Below are 21,548 nucleotides of genomic sequence, written 5' to 3'. Positions count from 1 at the left end.
CAATACAAAGAGTACCTAGAAAAAAAAAAAAGCATTTTTGTTTCTTATGGACTAGCAACTCCTAAGGGATGTTTTTAAGGGTCATTTGTTCCAAAAAGCTGCCTCTGGATCCATTGACTGGGCTATATACCCTATTCTGCATTTTCTTTTGTCCTCCATGATTTTCCATTGTAAATACTCATCACTCTATAATACCATTAGTTCTTCATTTGTAAATGTTGGGAAACAATCTTGTTATATCTTCAGGGTTAAACACATAGCTAGCATGTAGCGAAGCTAGGATAGTTTTAGATTTTTTTTTTCTCTCTTAGGATAGCAGATTTCCTTTCTCTAAACTGGTCTTTTAAGGGGTATATGATATGTGTCCAACATTCCAGAAAGTCCATTAGAAAATATGATAAAAATATAACTTATTATATATAATTGCCAGTTTGCACAGGCAGAAACAGACACCATGTTTCTTTGCTTCTGTTTGAATTGCATCAGCTCAGGTCACAATAATTATCTTGTGTAGATCAGAAGTTCCTCTGTGAGTCCCTTGATGGATTTGTAAAGGTTACACATGAATCAGTGTGGCGTAATGGATAAAACCCCAGGAAGAAGAGCCAGCAGTTAACATACTTGTGTTTATCTCTGACTTGCTTTTATAATTATTGGTAATTTTGTGTTTAAATCATATTATTGTGAAGAAAATTGTTTCCTTCTGAGGAAAAGGAGTAATTCATAATTACCTAGAAAAATCTGAATCATCTCCCCTTACTGTAACTCTACTTTTAACTTGTCCATAAAGCCTCTTTTACAAAGAACAAATGATATTTTTGAGTTTTAACTATAACTTCAGTTGGTTATCTTTTTAAACTATATATTTTGTTGAAGAACCATTTGGGAATCACTAGTATAAAACAACCATGTGTAAAAATCTTGTGAGCATTTGCATATCTTACTCACCTCTGTCTCCTAACACTTAGTACAGGGCCTAAAGTAGTATGTTCTGGAAATGTTTATTAGTGAGTGAACAGTAGATTACAACCTGGCATCAGCATGGCAGCTTTCTAATTTTATCATATTTGTAAAATTCTAGGTAACTTAGGGTTTTAGGGGAACATTGCTGGGAATGAAATGGTGCCTCCTTTCATTGGCTTAGATTCTAATATTCCTGGATTCACTGGCTTTACTGTCACATTTTCTGAGCCTGCAAAGAGGTAGAAGAAAATGAGTCTCTATTTTCAAAATCCATACCTATGCTTTCTATACCAGGCAGTGTGCTATATGCGTTACCTGTTTTATCTCATTTAGTCCTTACAACTGTATTAGGGAGTGGGTATTATCTACATTTAACAGGTTAGAAAGTGGAGGTGCCAGAAAGTTAAGTTCAAGATCATCTTCCTAATTGGTGAGGGGATCACTTTCCATAATTTGCTTTGGAACCTCTGTCATCTAGAGCATATACTTTTTGGGGGATGGGTACTGGGGACTGAACTCAGGGGCACTTGACCACTGAGCCACATCCCTACATCCCAGCCCTATTTTGTTTTTTATTTAGAGACAGGGTCTCACTGAGTTGTTTCGTGCCTCACTTTTGCTGAGGCAGGCTTTAAACTTGGGATTCTCCTGCCTCAGCCTCCCGAGCCACTGGGATTACAGGCGTGTACCACTGCGCCTAGCTAGGACCATGTACTCTTTTTTTTTTTTTTTTTAATATTTTTTAGTTGTTGATGGACTTTTATTTTTATTTATTTGTATGTGGTGCTGAGAATCGAACCCAGTGCCTCACTCATGTTAGGCAAGCATGCTACCGCTGAGCCCCAGCCCCAGCCCATGACCATGTACTCTTAACCATGCAAAATGCTAGTGTAAAATTAATAGACCTCTGGACTGGGATTGTGGCTCAGCAGTGGAGTGCTCACCTAGCACGTTGGAGGCCCTAGGTTTAATCCTCAGAACCACATAAAAATAAATAAAATAAAATTATTAGGTTCAACTACAACTTAAAAAAAATTAAACATTAAAAAAAAATTAACAGACCCAATACTAGTTTATTTCTTTTTTCACTCACTTTGAGGCCAGTTAATTTATTCTGCTAAATCTTATCTATAAAAAGAGAATAATTGTATCTAGTCTATTTTACTTTTTTTTAAATCCCCCCCGCCAGTTCTGGGGATTGAACATAGGGGTGTTCTATTACTGAGTTGCACCCCCTGTGCCCCCTTTTTAAAAGAATTTCTTTTTTAGTTGTAGATGGACACGATACCTTTATTTTGTTTATTTATTTTTTTATGTGGGGCTGAGGATTGAACCCAGTGCTTTACACATGCTAGGCAAGCACTGAGTCACAAACCCAGCCCCACTCCAGTCCTTTTTAAAATTTTATTTTGAGTCAGAGTCTTGCTAAGTGCCAAGGTGGACCTTGAATTTTCAGTCCTCCTGCATCAATTTCCTGAGTAGTGAGGCTTACAAATATGTGTCACTACACCTGGCTAGCCTATTTTAATCTTAATAATGATGATCAGATTGCTTAATACCCGACTTTTCAAAACATACTTCCCTGTGGTTGGAATACTGTGATAGGACAACTTAGTTTTAAAGAAATTCAGTTAATTTAGGCAAATGTGTGACTTAATGACATACATATGGAGTCAGATTTAAACCATAGTTCTTGTGACTCCAAAGTCCATACCTTTAAACATGAAGTTAGCATTGAGGAGATTCTACAGGGAGCATTTGTAGAGAGAGTTTGTAGAGAGTGAAAGACAGCTTGAATGCAAAGGGATCCATCTTGGATTTTCTCCATGTTCTTAAGTTGATGTGTAGTTTCATTTGTCATCTTTTATTTGTTCTCTTTTCTATAGAGGTTCGCATTGCTGCTGTAGAGGCTCTCTGCATGCTGGCCCAGTCTTCACCCTCTTTTGCTGAGAAGTGCCTTGATTTCCTAGTGGACATGTTTAACGATGAAATTGAGGAGGTGCGTCTACAGTCCATACATACCATGAGAAAAATCTCTAATAACATTACCCTCCGAGAAGATCAACTTGACACTGTCCTGGCTGTGTTAGAGGTGAGCACTTCCAGGTTGTTACTCATTTCTTCCATCAAATTTCTACTGACCCCCACTCCTCCCCTTTTAAAACCAGGCATTGTACTAGGTATTGGTAAGTATATCTATATATCTGGCAGCACAGTTCTGCCCTCTCAACATGTCCCTCTCCCAAGATGGAGGAAACTGATATTAAACAGGAATTTGACATAAACTTGATATTGCTATGATCAGGAAAGGACAGGGTACCCTGAGAATATAAATGTTATCTAAACTGAATCAGCTGACTTGAGGTTGGAGATAAAGAAAAGAAACAAAGTGCTACAGTGGACACTTGAAGGAAGAAAGAATAGGAGGTATTTCTTACAAGGAAGGAGTGGTATTGGTGTTGGAGTGGAAGGGAGCAATGCCTCTAATCCAGTTTTAAGGGAATGTATGATGTATTCCAGGAATTAAAAGGAGTTCATTATAGTGGTTGCATAGTTGAAGAAATAGAAGAGCTTTTTATTTTATTTTATTCTTCTAGTGAATCATAGGCTGTTGCAGCAGGAAGATGTCTTAGGGATTAGTTCAACCCTGTAGTTTCATAGAGAATAAAGTAATCTGAGGTCTTATAGCCATTAAGAGGCTGTGCCAGGTTATGCACATAGGATTACTTTCCAGACTGTACAACTGTGTGTAGTTCTTGAGTTATTTATTAAAGAGTGTAGATTTTATTTGCAAGTACTGATTTTAGTTTCTAAATATTAATAAGTGAGATTTGACCTTAGGTCTTCCCACATACAAAAGCAATAGTAATTGAGTGCTTAGTTATTAGCAAACTTGTTTCAGATTTCTGCTGTGTACCTCAGAAAATAGATTGAATGCTTTGATTTTTGAGGTCCCTATAATTCTCCCAGTTGCTTAGGTCTTCTGGGAAATTTTTTTTTCCAAAATTATACATCCTTATTTGTACTTTTCATGTATTTTTCCCTAAGGGGGTGTTTATATTCCATGTATTGTTTCTCATGGGTGGTTTGTATAATATAACTCCTCTTTTCCTTTTTAGCTTTCTTTCCCACCATTTCTCAACTTTAGTCTGAAGTTACTTCTCTACACATTCTTTCCCTCATCATTTTTGCCTTTAGTGTAATTCTCCTTTTCTGCTTGCAAAATTGCCCTTTCCACTAGCTGACTTTGCTTCTTCCCACAGTCTACATTAGGCAACAGATCCAGGAAGCCTTCCCTACCCATGAGTCTCATTCTTGGGAGGGCTAAATGCTACTCCTCTGTGATATCTCGTTTAGACCCCTCTAGCATTTGTTAGGAATTCTGTATTACACAAGATTGTGAGCTGCTGGAGGGGGCAGGGTCCTATCTTCTTTCTTTTTTTTTTATTCCCAGTGCCTTGCAGTGTCTGAATAAATGAAGTGCTTAGTAAATAATTGCTAAGTAGCAATAATATGTATAGATATAAACTCTTTGAGTTGGAATTCTATTCAAGAATTTAGACATATATAAACTTACTGTTTCTTTTGTGTGTATTTGTGCTTCTGGGATTGAACCCAGGGCCTCACACATGCTAGGTAAGTACTTCACCACTGAACTACATCCTCAGCCCTTTTAATTTTGAGAGAGGCTCCTGCTAAGTTGTCCAGGCTGGCCTAGAACTTGTGATCCTCCTGCTTCAGCCTCCAGAGTAACTGGTATTACAGGTGTGTACTACCACACCTGGCTTAAATTTGCTGTTTCTAAAATATTTTTCTACTCTGCTACTGACTGCTTGCTCTTCGACATTTACTGTGTTATTATACTTCGTTGCTTTTTTTTTTTTTTCCCCTTTCCTTTTTGTGGTGGTTAATATCAAACCCAAAGCCTTGCACCTTGTAGGCAAGCACTCTACCACTGAGCTATATCCCCATTGCTTTGAACCTTAGTTAGCTCACCCTTCCACCTGGAATTTGCTGGGGTCTTCTTGTTGGTGGTTTTTTGTTTTGTTTTGTTTTTTGTTTTTTGGGGGATGTTGTTTGATTTTTGTTTTTACTATGCTGAGATACTATCCTGACTTGAAGAATTATCCAACAAACACTGTGTACTGGAATTATAGTGGTGTCAAAAACAGACAGGGGTCCTGCTTTGGAACTTCTATGCCAAAGAAAGGTACAGTGAAAAAGCAAAATGGTTTTAAATAAGGATAAACCTCGTGCAGAAGATAAACAATATGATAGAAGAGGGGGAAATTTCACTGTAAATAAAGTGGTTGGTAAAGATTTTCTGTGGATATGATGTTTGAATTGATTCTTGAATGACAAAGAGCAGCCAGTAACTTGAAGACTGAGGGAAGGAACTACAGGAAAAGGCAACAGCTAATGGAAAGATTCCTGGGGACACCTGAGGTCTGGTATGTTTCCATAATGGAGAGTAAGAAAGCCAGTATGGGTGAATATACAGAAAAGATGGAAATGTAGTATGAGATGAGATCTGGGAGTAGATAAGGAGAAGACAAGTCTAAAGCTTTGTAGGCCGTTATAAGATGTTTGGATTTTATTCTAAGTGTTATGGGGAACCATTGGAGAAGTTTGTGAAGAGGATTGACTTGACATGTCAATTTGTCTCCCCCACCTTTTTGGGGGGTACTGGGAATTGAACCCAGTTTTACCACTGAGCTATGTTCCCAGTCCCTTTGATTTTATTTTTTAATTTTGAGACAAGCTCTTACTAAATTGCCCAGGCTCTCCTTGAACTTGCCATCCTCTCACCTAAGCTTCCTAAGTAACTGAGATTACAGGCATGCGCCAACCACCATGCATGGCCCAACATTTCTCTTTCTTGAAATATTCTTGAAATTCATATAGGTTGACTCTTTACCTCATTCAGTCACTTAGTACATATTTATTGAGTACCAGGCCATGTGTGTTATTTTATTTCTCATATTTTATCGTGTATGGCAGGTTTTGTGTATTTATCTCCCTGATGAAATTATTAGCTCTGTAAATAAAAGTCCAGTAGTGACAATATGGTACCTTTTACTCTATTTTTTTTACTCTATCCCATAAGTGGTTACTTATGTATAGTGAATGCTAGTAAATATTTTTTAAACAAATCTACACAACTTGATTATATAAATGGGAATTAGACTGTTCTTAAGAACACAGGTCAGAATAGCTAAACTGTGGAGCCAACCTAGATGTCCTTCAGTGGATGAATGGATAAAAAAAAAATGTGGCATTTATACACAATGGAATATTACTCAGCACCAAAAAAGAACAAGATCATGGCATTTGCAGATAAATGGATGGCATTAGAGAAGATTATGCTAAGTGAAGTTAGCCAATCCAAAAAAAAAAAAAACAAATGCTGAATGTTTTCTCTGATTTAAGGGGGATGACTCAAAGTGGGGTAGGGAGGAAGAGCATGGGAGGAAGATTATTTCTAGATAGGGAAGAGGGGTGGCAGGGAAAGGGAAGGAGAAGGGGAATAGTAAGGATAATGGAAAGTGATGGTCATCATTATACAAAATACATATATGAAGATTTGGTATCAACATACCTTATATACAAACAGAGTTATGATAAATTGTGGTATATATGTGTATTAAGAATTGTAATGCAAAAAAAAGAGTACATGTATAATGGCAGAATTTGGCCTGAACATACTTCATATACAGATTACAAAAAATGTACTATAAATGAGTAATAATGAGTGTAATGCATTCCACTATTGTCATGTATGTAAAAAGTAAAAAAATAAATAAAAAAGAACACAAGTCAGGGGCTGGGGCTTGGGCTCAGTGGCAGAGCGCTTGCCTAGCTTGTGCGAGGAACTGGGTTCAATTTTCAGCACCACATATAAATAAATGAATAAAATAAAGATTCATCAACATCTTTTAAAAAAAGAGTATTAAAAAAAAAAAAAAAGAACACAAGTCAGTTTTGGTTTTTTTTTTTAATCACTTTAAAAACTGTTTTTCCAGTACATCGGTATAGCTAGCTGTCTACTCTTTGCAGTGGAGATTTGTTCATTTGGGAAGCATTGTATCCTGTGGTTATGTTCATAGCATTTAGAGCTGAGCAGATCTGAGTCAACTTATTAGTCCCTATCTTTGCTCCTTCCTTTTTCCTTTTGTTTCTTTGATATTTCTTGACCACTTGGTATGTTCCAGGCAGGGCTCTAGGAGAGGATACAATAATGAGCATAAGTGATGGCTCTGCTCTCATGGACTTTATAATGTAGACACTAGGGAGATAGTGACACACAAAAAAAGCTTTAGTTATAAGCTAAGATCATGGTAGAAATTAGGTTCTATGGGAGTATATCAGAGGGTATATCAGAGTAACTTGGTCCTTTAAAGGAGTACAGCAATCAGGAAAGGATTCTAAAGATGAGCTCAAAAAAGAAGGACTTGGGCACTAACTTGGCAGGAAGAGTTGAAAGTGTGAGATGGAAGAATATTCTGGGAGGAGCAGCAGATGTAGAAGATCTGTGGTGGTAGGAAAATGGTCCAGTTGGAGACCAAAAGAGGGTTGTGCCCCTAGAATAAAGAACTAGTACAGATGTGGTGAGGATAGGCTGGAGGGGGAAGTGAGGCCAACTTTATGAAGAGTCTTAAAAGTCACCTCCTACTGTTTACTCATTGTTTGCTTTGGCCATGGTGGCTTCCATGCTTTTTTCACACATGCTTCCACTTAATGGCCTTCATGCTTGCTGTTCTTTTGATTATTCTGTCTAGAACATCCCACACACCCTAGCTCTCTTTCCCTTCTTAGCTTGTTGTTTTTCATAGTTGCAATGAGGCTGTTATACTGTTGGTATCATGATTGAGTTCCAGACAGGAAGAAAAAGAAAGGACAATGAGTAAAAGGGGGCGGGGCTACTGTAGCTGGCCCCCCTCCTTTTATAAAATATTTTTTTAGTTATTGATGGACCTTTATTTTATTTATTTATATGCAGTGCTGAGAATTGAACTCATTGTCTCACACATAGTAGGCAAGCACTGTACCACTGAGCCACAACCCCAGCCTATAGCTGACCTTTTTTAAAATCAATAAAATGAGAGGGTTTTTTGTTTGTTTGTTTGTTTTTTAAGGAATTTCAGCCAGTAAATTTCTGAATACTTTGTCACATGGTCACCCTTGGAAGATAGCTTGGCAGTAGGGGATGGTAGATGGAGCCTGGGGTTTATTAAGAGTGACTACATTTAAAATTACTTTTTTTTTCTTTTAAAGGATTCATCCAGAGATATTAGAGAGGCTCTTCATGAACTTTTATGCTGCACTAATGTTTCAACCAAAGAAGGCATTCATCTTGCGCTGGTAGAGCTGCTGAAAAATTTAACCAAGTACCCTACAGATAGGGACTCCATATGGAAGTAAGGACTTTTCTCTCATTTACTTACTGAATTCCAAAATGTGATAAATGTACAGTGTTGACATTATTTGAAGGATCATTATTGATTGAGGATATAGCACTCAATTTTGCCTTTAATTTAGAAATCTCAGCTGAACACAGTGGTACATGCCTAAAATCCTAGCAACTTGGGGGTTGAGGCAGGAGGATAGTACATTTGAGACTAGTCTGGGCAACTAAGTGAGACCCTGTCCCAAATTAAAAAATAAAAGGGCCTGCGATGTAGCTTAATGAGTGTCCCTGGATTTAATCCCTAGATCCAGCAAAAAGCAAAAATAAAAAATAAGTTTAGAAACCTCATTCTACATAACCAAACTCTCAGGAGTCTGATTCCTAAAATGAATATCAATTTTAAGTTATTTATTATTTTGTTCTTTCATCTGCGTAGCAAATATTATGTGCTTTCTGCGTGCTGACTATGCCAGGTTTCATGGTAGATTTTATAGTTACAGAGACGAGTCTTATTAGATTTCCTTTTTCTCCTATATAGTTAATAAATGCTTTGTCTGTTTTGTATTTTGCACAGTATTATAACCATCATTATCAAGATTAGAGGCAGGCTGACACTTGATCTACAGACAGGGAATGACAATCATTTTCCTCCTAATAATATCTTGTTTTGCTGACTGTTATCAGATTGTTAGTACTAGTCATAAACTTCTATTTGAAGAACTGCTTACATACATGTGATATAAAATGTGTGTTATGGTGTTTCACATATTTAAATGAGTTTTTTGGACGAAATAACTCCAACAGCGTACAGTTTATTGATTTTCAAAAAAAATTTGTTATTAAAAGTAGAAAAATTTTGGTTTAAACCAGGTATTTGGAAGATATATATCTATATGTATGTATATATGTATGTATCTATCTTAAGAGAGTGTGTGTGCGTGCGTGTGTGTGTGTGTGTGTGTGTGAGTGAGTGATATTGGGGATAAAACCTGGGGCCTTGTGCACATTTGACAATAGCTCTACCACAGAGCTACATTCCCATTTCTCTAGAAGATATATTAAAAGAAAATATATTGAAAACTAAAAATATAATGGGAGTTTGAGTCTTGCTCTAGACAGCATTTTTGATATCTCATTTTCTTTTTTGCCGTTTGTTCATGTTTGTACAGTCTCCTACAGCTCAATTAAGTATGCATTTATTAATTGTCTTCAGGTTGCACTCAGTCATTTGAGGTGAGGCAGATGTAGTGGGGATACACATCTCTGTCAGTAATTGTAGTTCTGCAGAGGCACAGAAGGAATGATTAATTCTGCTTGATGAAAGGCATTTTCTAGTAATAAAATAAGATTTGTGGATATTTGGCCACCTATAATATTTACATAAGATTGTCTTTATTGGGTGATTGTGGGTCAAATAGTTTATCGATGTAGTGCTCCAAAAACCAGTCCAAGGCTACACAGTTTCAGACCAGGTCTTTAATTTTTCAGAACTCCACCCAAGATATCAGTTAGACTCATATCTTTTGACTGCAAGTGAAAAAAAATCTGATATGAGACATCTTGAACAATAAAGTCTCATTTTTTACATAACAAGAAGGTTGACTTTAGGAATGATCATTGGACAGCTTAACAGGATTAACACCTGGTTGATTTCTCTACAGTTCTCCTTGCTTTTACCTCATAGTTGCAAGATGGCTGCTTCATAAGACAACTCTAAATACAGAAAGGAAGGAACATTCCTTTTCATGCATTTCCCTTTTTATTTGGTTAGAAAAACATTCTTGAGATGTCCCCCAGCAGACTTCCCCTCTTGTTCCCTTGACTAGAAATGGGTTACTTGCCTCCCAGCAGACACTCACTAGAAAATGAGAAGGGGGATTGCCACTGTGTTTTTAGACCAAACCCTTGGGCTGTGTTTACCTTCTCTGACCAATTTGCAGTCTTCCTGTTACCTGAAGAAAATCAGGGATCTCTTAGCAAGGAAAGTGAGGGAAATGGCTGTTGGTTAGATGGTTTAAATAACTAGTAATATCTGCTATACCAGCTCTTTTGTCTTCATAATAACCCTTTTTGTAAATAAATGAATTAACCGAGTTCCAGAATAATTGGATGACTTGAGAATTTCTAATTCCAAATCACATTTTCTGATTCTAATTCCTGGTACTTTCTAAAGTCACTTATTAATTTATTGAAATGGGTTTTTGTTTGTTTGTTTCAGGTGCTTGAAGTTCCTGGGAAGTCGGCATCCAACCCTGGTGCTTCCTTTGGTGCCAGAGCTATTGAGCACCCACCCATTTTTTGACACAGCTGAACCAGATATGGATGATCCAGCCTGTATCCTCTGTGCTTATGATGGGTCCCACTGACTTGACTGGCCACTTTGGAATCTGTTTACAGTGTAGCTGTAGTGGTCTGGGTGTTTTTTTTTGTGTGTGTGTGTGTGGTGTGGTGGTGCTGGGGATCGAACCCAGGGCCTTGTGCATTTGAGGCAAGCACTCTACCAACTGAGCTAGTGGTCTGGGTTTTGATTTTTCTATTTCCTTTAGATAAAAAGAGTATGTCTGAGAAAGCCTGGTGGTTATTAGTCTCAGCTTTCATTTTTAGTTTCACAGTAATTTTTTTGCCATTAATTTAGCATCTACTACAGTCTACATACTCATTAAATGTTTTATACACTTTATCACTGGTCTTCTAAACAACGTTGCAAGGAGGAAAATAGTTTATAGATGAGGAAACAGGTGTATAGAGTTTAAATGACTCTTAAGAAGCAGATCTGAGATTTAAAGCCAGAAATCTAATGTTAAAGCCTGTGCACTTTCCCCTGTGTCTTACACTGTGTTTAATTTGATCTGCAATAAGGGAGACAATGCCCTAAGCTAGTCTGCATGATTACTCTGTTTCTAATACATAATTAAACCCAGTGCCTGACACATGCTAAGCAAGTGCTGTACCACTGAGCCACAACCGCAGCCCCTATGAGGAATTTTTTAAATCCCATCTTCTAGACAACAGAACTACCAGTCCAAGGCTACACAGTTTCAGACCAGGTCTTTAATTTTCAGAACTCCACCCAAGATATCAGTTAGACTCAATTGGTTTGTGATAGCCTCCTGCAGCATACCATGGGACTGGATTGTTTCTGGTAATGGGAATACATTCACATTAGCATATCCCTTCTCTCCTAGGGTTCCTTTTGCTCTATGAGCAGATCCATGAGGTTTAGGGATATTTGTTGAAACACATGGATCAACCAGATTCCTGGCTGTTAAATGAAGGTATCTGTTGTTTTCCCCTTAATTCCTTTTGTTTACTTTCACAGTGAGTTTGAGAATATTTTTTAAAGCTTTATATAATTGATATATTAAATAATGCCTAACTATGTGTGTTTCATCTAAGAAAGAATTTATGAAGGTGTATTAATGAAAATTCTTCAGAGAGGACTTGTAGGCTAAATCTTATCACTAATCTCAGAAGACATTTCGAAGTGCTCTGAAATCGAAGGCCCTTTCATATTAAAAAAAATACACGCGCATACACACACACACACACACACACACACACACACATACACACATACACACTCTCCTTGGGGAATTCCACCTTTATGTATATGTAAAAAGCACCAATCAAAAATAAATAAACGGGGCTGGGGTTGTGGCTCAGCGGTAGAGCGCTCGCCTAGCACATGTGAGGCCTTGGGTTAGATCCTCAGCACCACATAAAAACAAAATAATGTGTCCACATAAAACTAAAGATACATAAATAAATAAATATTTTTAAAAACCAAATAAACAAAATAAAGGTATTTTAAAAATAAATAAATAAATGGGGGCTGGCTGTAGTTCAGTGGCAGAGCATTTGCCTAGCATGTGTATGGCACTGAGTTCAATGCTTAGCACTGCATAAAAATAAAACAAATAAAATAAGGGCATTCTGTCCAATAAACGACAATTTTTTTTTTTTTTTTTTTTTTTTAATAAACAGTAGAGGAAGAATAGGGGAGAGAGGAGGGAAGTGAAAAGGTGGGGAATGGAGACTGAAATGGAGTAAATCGACTTCCATGCATGTATGACTTTGTCAGAATGAACCCTGTGATGTATAACTATAATGCCCTAATTAAAAAAAAAATTTTTTTTTGAAGCCTATTTTGGGAAGATTCTTTGTAGTTGGAAGATAATATTGCTTATGAATTAAATTTGACTGTAAGTAACAAGAGATTGCCCCCAAATGTTGCTTAAACAAATTAATATGTTTATTTTTCTCCAATGCAAGAAAAATCTGGAGGTAAAACTAAAACTGTTCAGTCCTGTTCCATATTATAGCAGCTTCCACATTATTCTTGGTGATCCAGACACCTTCTGTTCTACCACTTTTAGTTGTCCGAGATTGCTTACAACACTTATTTATCAGGTCCAGGTTCTAGGCAAGAAGTTAGAGGCTAACTGGAATAAAATTCTATTAGTTAGGAAAAAGGAAGGGTAAATATTAGGTAAGCACATTTTAGTCTCTGCCATAGGGAAACATGGAGGCTTTAAGGCATATTTATCTTTTGATTTCTAATTTTTCTCCCATTATAAAATTTGTAGAAAGAAAAGCCAAAGTTATGAAAAGAAGGAACTTCATATTTAAACACCTAAAGTTCTACTAACCAAAGTGATCCTTTTTTCTTTTCTTTTTTTTTTTTTTTGAGATGGTGCCTTGCCATGTTGTCTAGGCTGGTCTTAAACTCCTGGTTCAAGTGATCCTCCCACTTCAGCCTCCTGAGTTGCTGGGTCTGCATGCACATGCTACAGCACCCAGGGCAAAATAATATATTATTATTTTGATGAATTTCTTTCTTTTTTTTTCTTTTTGTAAAGTTTGGGGTTGTAAATTTGCTCTTATTATTTTATCACGGTTTATTTCATTAACAAATATTTGAAAATAGTTAGCCACTGCCATGTCCTCTTTTTTAAAAACGTATAATGAAAAATATTTGTCCTCTTTTTTAAAAACAGCCTGCTTTTAAAAAAATGTATAATGAAAAAAATATAATGAAAAATATACAATATTGTAAATTCTTTATAAACACTGTGTGTGTGTGTGTGTGTGTGTGTGTGTGTGTGTGTTTATTTTTTGAGAATAGGGTCTTGTTGCTTAGTTAGGGTCTCACTAAGTTGCTGAGGCTGGCTTTGAACTTACGATCTGCCTGCCTCAGCCTCCTGAGCTGCTGGGATTATAGGCCTGCACCAACGTATCTGGCAGCATTCATAATACTTGCAATGCCTAGTACCAAACTATTATCCAAAGGGGTTGTGCCAGGATATATTTTAATAGGCAGTATACCTAGACTTTATATCTTTTTATACACTCAGTAGCATTGGGCATTTTTTTTAAAAAAAACTTTGGGAATTGGGGTAGGGGTGGAGTCTGGGAATGTATCTCCTTGTTTGAATTTGCTTTTCTTTAATTATCAGAAAATCATAGTCTCTTAGTGGGAATTTGGGTACTGGGAAGTGGGGGTGCCAGATTTTGGCCAAGCTCAACTTTTTATACTTGCAAGCTTCCTTAACCCACTTAACCATCAGATATTGCAGTTTTGGTGCTTATTTTCAATGCTGCTAAAACCTGTCCAACAATGCCAGCATTATTCTCAGATCACACCTTCAGACACTATGCCTACCTCCGAGATAGTCTTTCTCATCTTGTTCCTGCCTTGAGGGTATGTTGAAAACATCTCCTTGCTTTTGATTTTTTGGTGCTTTGTGGTTATTAAACAGCAGAGAATTGACTTCATATTCTCTGGAAACTCATTTATTCTCTTTTTTTGCTTCTATATCCTTTTTTTAGGTAAGCACATTTTAGTCTCTGCCATAGGGAAACATGGAGGCTTTAAGGCATATTTATCTTTTAATTTCTAATTTTTCTCCCATTATAAAATCTGTAGAAAGAAAAGCCAAAGTCATGAAAAGAAGGAACTTCATATTTAAACACCTAAAAGTTTTACTAACCAAAGTGATCCTTTTTTTTTTTTCTTCTATATCCTTTTTTTGTTTTTTCCCTATTGTTGTTTGTTTGTTTTTTGGGCAGTGCTGGGGATCAAACCAGGGTATGCTAGCTTCACCCCCCCAGTCCCTATTCTTGGGTTTCCAGTTATATAATGTTAGGCAAGAAAAAAAGAATCGGGGACAAGAGGTTATATTTTAGACTAAAGATAAACTTGTTATATTTGAACAGGTGTTTACTTTTTAATAATAAAACATTTTTTAATCTAGAGATGAAATGTTTTGAAATGGATTATAATGATAATAATAGCACATATTTAGTAAATGCTGTGTGCTGAACAGCTTAAAAGCTGTCTATTTGTATTAACTCATTGCAGTTTGGGTAACGCCAAATGATTTTATTTAGAACAATATATGCCTGTGGTTAGAAAATTTAAATTATAGAAAATACAAAATCAAAAGTGAAATCCTCTTTGATTTCCCCTCCCCATCCCTTTCTTTTTTAAAAAAAAATTTAATATTTATTTTTTGGTTGTAATTGGACACAATATCTTTATTTTATTTATATATTTTATGTGGTGCTGAGGATTGAACCCAGGGCCTCCCACGTGCTAGGGGAGTGCTCTACCACTGAGCCACAATCCCAGCCCCCCTTTCTTTCTTTCTTTTTTTTAGTTGTTGATGGACCTTTAATCTATTCATTTATTTATATGTGGTGCTGAGAATTGAACCCAGTGCCTCACACTTGCTAGGCAAGTGGTCTACCATGGAGCCACAACTCCCAGCCCTTTCTTGAAAGGCAGTCTCTTAACAGTATGAACAAAAGTTATCATTATACTCATATAAAGTATTTTTATAGCATATGACATAAACATTTGGATGAAACATTTGCATGAAATGAAGAATGAAGTTTAAAGACAAATGTAGCAATGATTAATTTTTAGTCCCATTCACAGCAAAAAATAGTATTGTACCATAGCTGCCTTTTCTTCTGGCAGCTATGACTGTATTGGATAGACCATATTTGCATTCTCATATTCTCTCTGCCTTTCTCTTTTATCCCTGAAACCTGCTCCTCACTGTAGATGTAGAAGTGGAAAAATGTTATTTACAGAACCTCCTGGACTTTTTTCTTGCTTTGTTTGGCTCACATTTTGTTGTTGTTTCTTTTGTTACCACAAACTGAGTCAAAGAACTTGTTGGAGTTGTTATCCCACTATGTTTGCTTAGTTGCCAGGTAGAAAACTAGTGTCACCAGCGGTCTCTCCCAACATTACACCCCATGAGGATCCTTCCCAGCAGTTCCTGCAGCAAAGCCTTGAAAGAGTGTATAGTCTCCAGCATCTAGACCCTCAGGGAGCCCAGGAGCTGCTAGAGTTCACCATCAGGTAAGTTAGTTTCTGCTTCCTTGGACTACATCAACGTTGTCATTCTCAGCTAGACTGATCTGAACTCTGTTGTTGGTTATTAGGCTTCATTTTCTGATTCTGTTGGCCCATACTCTCACTTGGTTTCGTTGATTTGTGTCAGACTGTGGTTTGAGCTTGTTTTTTAAAACCGCTGTTTGTGGAACTGGAGATGCAGTCCAGTGGTGTGTACAAGGGACTGGGTTTAATCCCCAGACTGCGGGGTGGAGGGGGTATATTATGGCTTGGAGAACAGGAGGTACCAAAGCTTTTCTGTTAATAAAGGAATTTTCAGAGGTGAAGTAATTAGAGCACAGCCTAATCAGTTCATCCTAGTTTAAATGGACTAACTAGTTGGTAAGTAGAGGCAAGTGAGGCATGGCTAGAGGAGGTAGGTCACTTGGGGCCTGTCATACCTAGGGTTCACCTTCCTTGAGGTTCCTTCCCCTCTCTCTATTTCTTGGCTACCATGAGCAGAGCAATGTCCCTCCACCACACTCTTCCTTCATGAAATTCTGCGTCACCTTTGGCCCAGAGCAATGGAGTCAGCTGAGCATAAACTAAGTCTCTGAAACCATGAGCCAAAATAAACTTTCCCTTCTCCAAATTGTTCTTGTCAGGTATTTTGGTCACAGTGACATAATTAACATAATGCTGTTTGTATTAATGACTCAATTGATGATTAGAATAAAATAGAAATAGTTACAAAGAATCTATTTTTAATTTTTATTTCTTATATATTAGTTGGGGAGGACGACAAATGCCAGATAATAGTGGTTTAATAGGATGACAGTTTAATTCTGTCTTGTAAGCTGAACAGGCTAAGATAAGCATCATGGGTCCAGGCCCATTGTGTTCCCATCTTCTGCATCAAGTAGTCTCTGCCTAACAATTCAAAATCTAACTATCCCCTCTATATTCTAGCTCATAGGGAAATGGAAAGGGCAAGAGAACAGCATCATTTCCACCCCACCCTTTTTTTATTTTTTATTTTTTGGGGGCACTAGGAACTGAACCTGTGGGTGCTTAAGCACTGAGACACATCCCTAGCCCCTTTTATTTATTTATTGAAGCAGGATCTTGCTAAATTGCTTAGGGCTTTTTAAGTTGCTAAGACTGCCTCCAACTTGTGATCCTCCTGCCTCAACCTCCAGAGTCTCTGGGATTACAAGTGTGTGAATCCTCCACCTGCTTTTAAAGGCATGTCCCAAAACTTTGCACATTCTAGTCTTGCGCTTCCTGTTGACTAGAGCATAAGTCCCATGGCCATATCTAGGATCAAGAAGATAATCTTTATTCTGGATGACTGGTGTCTGGTTAGCATTTGATGATTCTATTACTGAGGAAGAAGGGAAGGGAACATATTTGAGAACAACCAACAGGCTCTGACAGATCATATTAAAATGGCCTGAATAATTTGAAAATAATTGAAGCCATTTGCTTTTTATAAAGTAGTATTGTTTTCTCTTTAAAAGATAGAAAAACAAACTGGTACAGTGGTGTACACCTGTAATCTCAGCTACTCACAGTCTTGAGGCAGGAGGATTATAAATTCAAGTCCAGCCTCTGTAGCTTAGTAAGGCTCTTTCTAAAAATAAGAAATTAAAAAGGAGGGGCTGGGGTTATGGCTCAGCGGTAGAGTGCTTGCCTCACATGTATAAGGCCCTGGGTTTGATCCTCAGTACCACATAAAAATAAATAAATAAATAGATAGATAGATAGATAAAAGTTATTAAAAAAAGAAATTAAAAAGGAATGGTGAGGGCTGGGGCTATAGCTCAGTGGTAGAGAGCTTGCCTAGGATGCATGACGCATTGGGTTCTATCCTCAGGACCACATAAAAATAAACAAATAAAATAAAGGCATTCTGTCCATGTACAACTAAAAAAACAAAGGAATGGTGATGTAGCTCAGTGTTAAAGCATTCCTGGGTTCAATCTCCAATACCAAAAAGAAAGAAGGAAAAATGTGATATCATTTGTAGCTTGGTGGAGATCTCTTTTGATCTTCCCTGTAGAATATTCAGTTATAATTATTAATACATAGAGAAGCAAGCTCTATGCTAGATGCTGATCAGCTAGGTAGGATCCTGTCCTATGGGAGGGAGCTCATGTAAGCAAGGTGGACATAGACAAAGAATTATGATGGTAGAAAGCAGTGATTTATGTTTTACTAATGCTCTCCTGTACATCATTGCACCTTCACATGTTTTGAAGCAGTCCAACTGAACCATTCTTCAAGTTATTGACCCTTTTGTTTCAGGTCATGTTGTATTATTCACTCTTGTATTCACTTAGCAGCATTAACTATGGCTTTCTTCAAGAGGCTGAGGTTAGAGAGAAATATGAAATGGCCTTTGTTCTCAAGGTACTTACTATTTATTACAGGACCCAGATGAGAAATAATTGACTGGTGAATACTACAGTGGAGAAAAGCATAGGTGCTATAGAATAGTGGATGAAACTCCCTAGCTTATTAGTGTGGTATTGATCAGGAATGTTTTTAAAAGATCATTTAGCCAGACACCATGGTGCATTCCTGTATTCTCAGCAGCTGGGGAGTATGAGGCAGGAGGATCACAAGTTCAAAGCCAGCCTCAGCAAAAGCAAGGTGCCAAGCAACTCAGTGAGACCATGTCTCTAAATAAAATACAAAATAGGGCTGGGGATGTGGCTTAGTAGTTGAGTACCCCTGAGTTCAATCCCTGGTGCCAAAAAAATGAAAAGAAGACCCTTTAGCTAGTGTGGAATGATGACTGAGCATGTCAGTTTGATAGTCCAGGCATAGAAGAAAATTCAGCTACAGCAAACATATGAAGAGCCAGGAGACATAAAGGAAAATGGCATCCTCCCAGAACTTCAGTGGTATAGAATAGTGACTGAGCAAATGAGGCTTCCATGGTAGATTGATTTGGGTTTAAGTCTGAGCTCCATCACCTGATACTTGTTTGATCTAAGAAAGTTTGTTGTTTAGAGTTTGTTTATAAAAAACAAAATAGGCTATTAACTAATTTAAAAAGAAAGAAACTTATTATTACAGGATATTACTTGATTCACAGAATTGTTAGGAAGACTAAAGAAACACACTAGATTGAATTTCCAGGAATTATTTCCAGAGCTACAATGATTTCCAGAGGCCACCAAGGGAGCTGCCTGTTCTTTCCAGGATCAGAAAGCTGCCTGTTCAGTCAAGATGTCACTGATAAAGCTACTGGCTCCAGAACCATGTCCTGCACTCTGCCCTTTTCCTCACCCAGCTTTGTTCCCTATGTAATATTCATGAGAGTATATTTGATTGACCAATAAGAATCATATCTGGAACCTTGCTCAAGAGACTCTGGGAAATGCAGTTTTAACTTTGTAGCCTGTGTAGTCTAGGAAAAGTGCATTAGATGATTGGAATCTGTGTGAGTGAGCCAAAGCCACAGTCTGTTTCCCAGCTACCAAACTGCTAGTAACCCTGTAAAAACCTGGCATCCCTCATCTTCTGGGAGTGCAGTGGTATAGGCGGGTTTGGGGGCAGAATCCTTCCACTGTGGGTGTGGGTGAGAGTGTGGGCATGAACAAGGGCATGAGAAAGCATGTAGCATGCTGGGGGCACATAGTATACCATGCTCTGGAGAAGCCTTGTAGAGGCTCAGAGGTTTTTTATTATCTACGGTCTCCCTAGCTCTACTACATCTGTAGGGCCTCCGGTAGCTCTGGGCCCCAAACAAGGCAACTTAACACAGTCTCACAGGTTAACAAGAAAACCTGCTGTGAACCTGGTATTGCAAATTGATAGTGGTGGTCCCACCAGAAATGATAAGATTTAGTTAAGGGCTGGGGACATAATTCAGTTACAGAGTGCTTGCCTAGCATGTGCAAGGCCTGGGTTCACTCCTTGGCACCAAAACATAGCCAATACTCATTTGTTTAGTTGTTGTTTCTGACTGCTTTCATGCTACAATAGCAGAGCTGAATAATTGCCACAGAGACCATAGAGCCTGTGAATCCTAAAATATTTGCTACCTGACCTTTTGCAGATTATGTTTGTTGACTCTACTAAAAGATGTGGGCGGGGTCAGGGTTGTGGTTCAGTGGTAGAGCACTTGCCTAGCACGTGTGAGGCACTGGGTTTGTTCCCTGGCACCACATAAAAATAAACAAATAAAATGGAGGTATTGTGTCCATCTACAACTAAAAAAAAAAAAAAAAAAAAAAAGATATGGGCAGTCCATGGCTCTGGAAATCATGATACAGGTTTTCCCTATGTGTTTTGTGAAGTAATGCCTCAATCATAGTGTTTTTTTTTCCTTCTACCTTCCCCTTCACCATAGTGCTTAATTTTTTGGAGGTTACTAAATGGAGGTTGTTGGCCCTGAGCCCAGGAAAATAGGCTGTATTTACTGATTTTCCCTTACCTAATTTATCATTGAGGTTTGTCTTTGACAGTTTTATCCTATTGGCACTAAAGCATGTGCAAAATGCACAAAAACTGCATCATTGGTTGTTAGTAGGTGCTCAGTAAGCACCTGTTGATTGGAGTTACTTTCATTATTAAGTTTTACAAAGTGATAGGTATACTGGGATTTGGGGCTGGCAAGACTGATGTTTTGGTGTTGTGGCATTATAATTTGAGTGTATTCTCAGGAGGCTACTCTGAATTGTAGTAGAACTAGAATGGAAAACCAGTGGAGCAGTAGCACTGGGGAACTACTATGCTTTATAGATGTTATTACAAACACAAAGTAATTTGTTAGAAAGTGGCACAACCAGGATTTGAGTCTAGCTTTTGGTGATATGCAGCAAAGAAGAGGATTCCTCCATGAGGATGAGATTAGATCAGATCTGGAGTACTTCACAAATTATTATTTCTTCATTTTCCTCCTCTTTTTTTTTGGCGGGGGAGGAGGGCGGGTAACTGGTGATTGAACCAAGAGATGCTTTACCATTAAGCTACATTACCAGTCCTTTTTTGTTTAATTTGGTTTGGGTTTTATTTTGTTTTTGTGACAAAACCATTATTAATTTATTAATAATTATTAATTTATTAATAATGGCTAATAAATTAATTTATTGATAATTTATTATTGTTAATAAATTAATATTATTTTGTTTTTCTTGCAAAATTGCCTAGGGCCTTGCTAAATTGCTGAGGCTGGCCTCAAACAAACCATCCTCCTGCCTCTGTCTCCCAAGTTACTGGGATTACTGGTGTATGCCACCATGCCTGGCCACAAATTACTATTTCTTTTTTTTTTTTCTTTTTTATAGATTTTTTTTGAGATAGAGAATTTTAATATTTTTTTTTTTTTTTTTTTAGTTATTGGCAAACACAACATCTTTGTATGTGGTGCTGAGGATCGAACCCGGGCCGCACACATGCCAGGCGAGTGCGCTACCGCTTGAGCCACATCCCCAGCCCCACAAATTACTATTTCTATAGTTGTTGAAAAGTAAACTGTTAGTTTCATACAGAATGTTCTCTGATGAGGAATGGGGCCATATAGTTGTTGATTTTAGTGTGAAGCAAACTTCATCATACTTATGACTCTGTTATCCAAGCAACCATCTGTTTAACCAAACTGATATATCCTGTAGAAAGTCTTCTGTTGTTCAGTGACAGCTCTGAGAAACAATTTTTTTGTTTTTTGTTTTTTCTGGGACTTGACATAACTACTTTTCCTTCACAAATACTGCCTCCAGGTGTTGGGTTACTCTTCTGTCCCTGGATTATAGCAATGGTTCTCCATCACATAGAACAAGATGCAACCTAACCCAATTAGCCCTGGGAAATCTGAACTAC

The 21,548-nt window shown here is 37.6% G+C and overlaps 1 protein-coding gene across 2 annotated transcripts in view; it reads left to right on the top strand.

Moving 5' to 3' along the window:
* The window catches only part of Ints4 (integrator complex subunit 4), a 108,503-nt gene that overhangs the window by 48,491 nt on the left and 38,464 nt on the right, over positions 1–21,548 (top strand). For both annotated transcript variants that reach the window (XM_027942666.2, XM_071616525.1), the window contains 5 exons: positions 2,850–3,055; positions 8,239–8,381; positions 10,590–10,705; positions 13,939–14,072; positions 15,586–15,743. In XM_027942666.2, the coding sequence (XP_027798467.2) occupies positions 2,850–3,055; positions 8,239–8,381; positions 10,590–10,705; positions 13,939–14,072; positions 15,586–15,743 (757 nt within the window). The remainder of the gene's footprint in view (positions 1–2,849; positions 3,056–8,238; positions 8,382–10,589; positions 10,706–13,938; positions 14,073–15,585; positions 15,744–21,548) is intronic.

Source organism: Marmota flaviventris, chromosome 9 (assembly GCF_047511675.1).
Source record: "Marmota flaviventris isolate mMarFla1 chromosome 9, mMarFla1.hap1, whole genome shotgun sequence".
NCBI classification, from domain to species: domain Eukaryota; kingdom Metazoa; phylum Chordata; class Mammalia; order Rodentia; family Sciuridae; genus Marmota; species Marmota flaviventris.
This window is presented reverse-complemented; position numbering and strand designations above follow the sequence as displayed.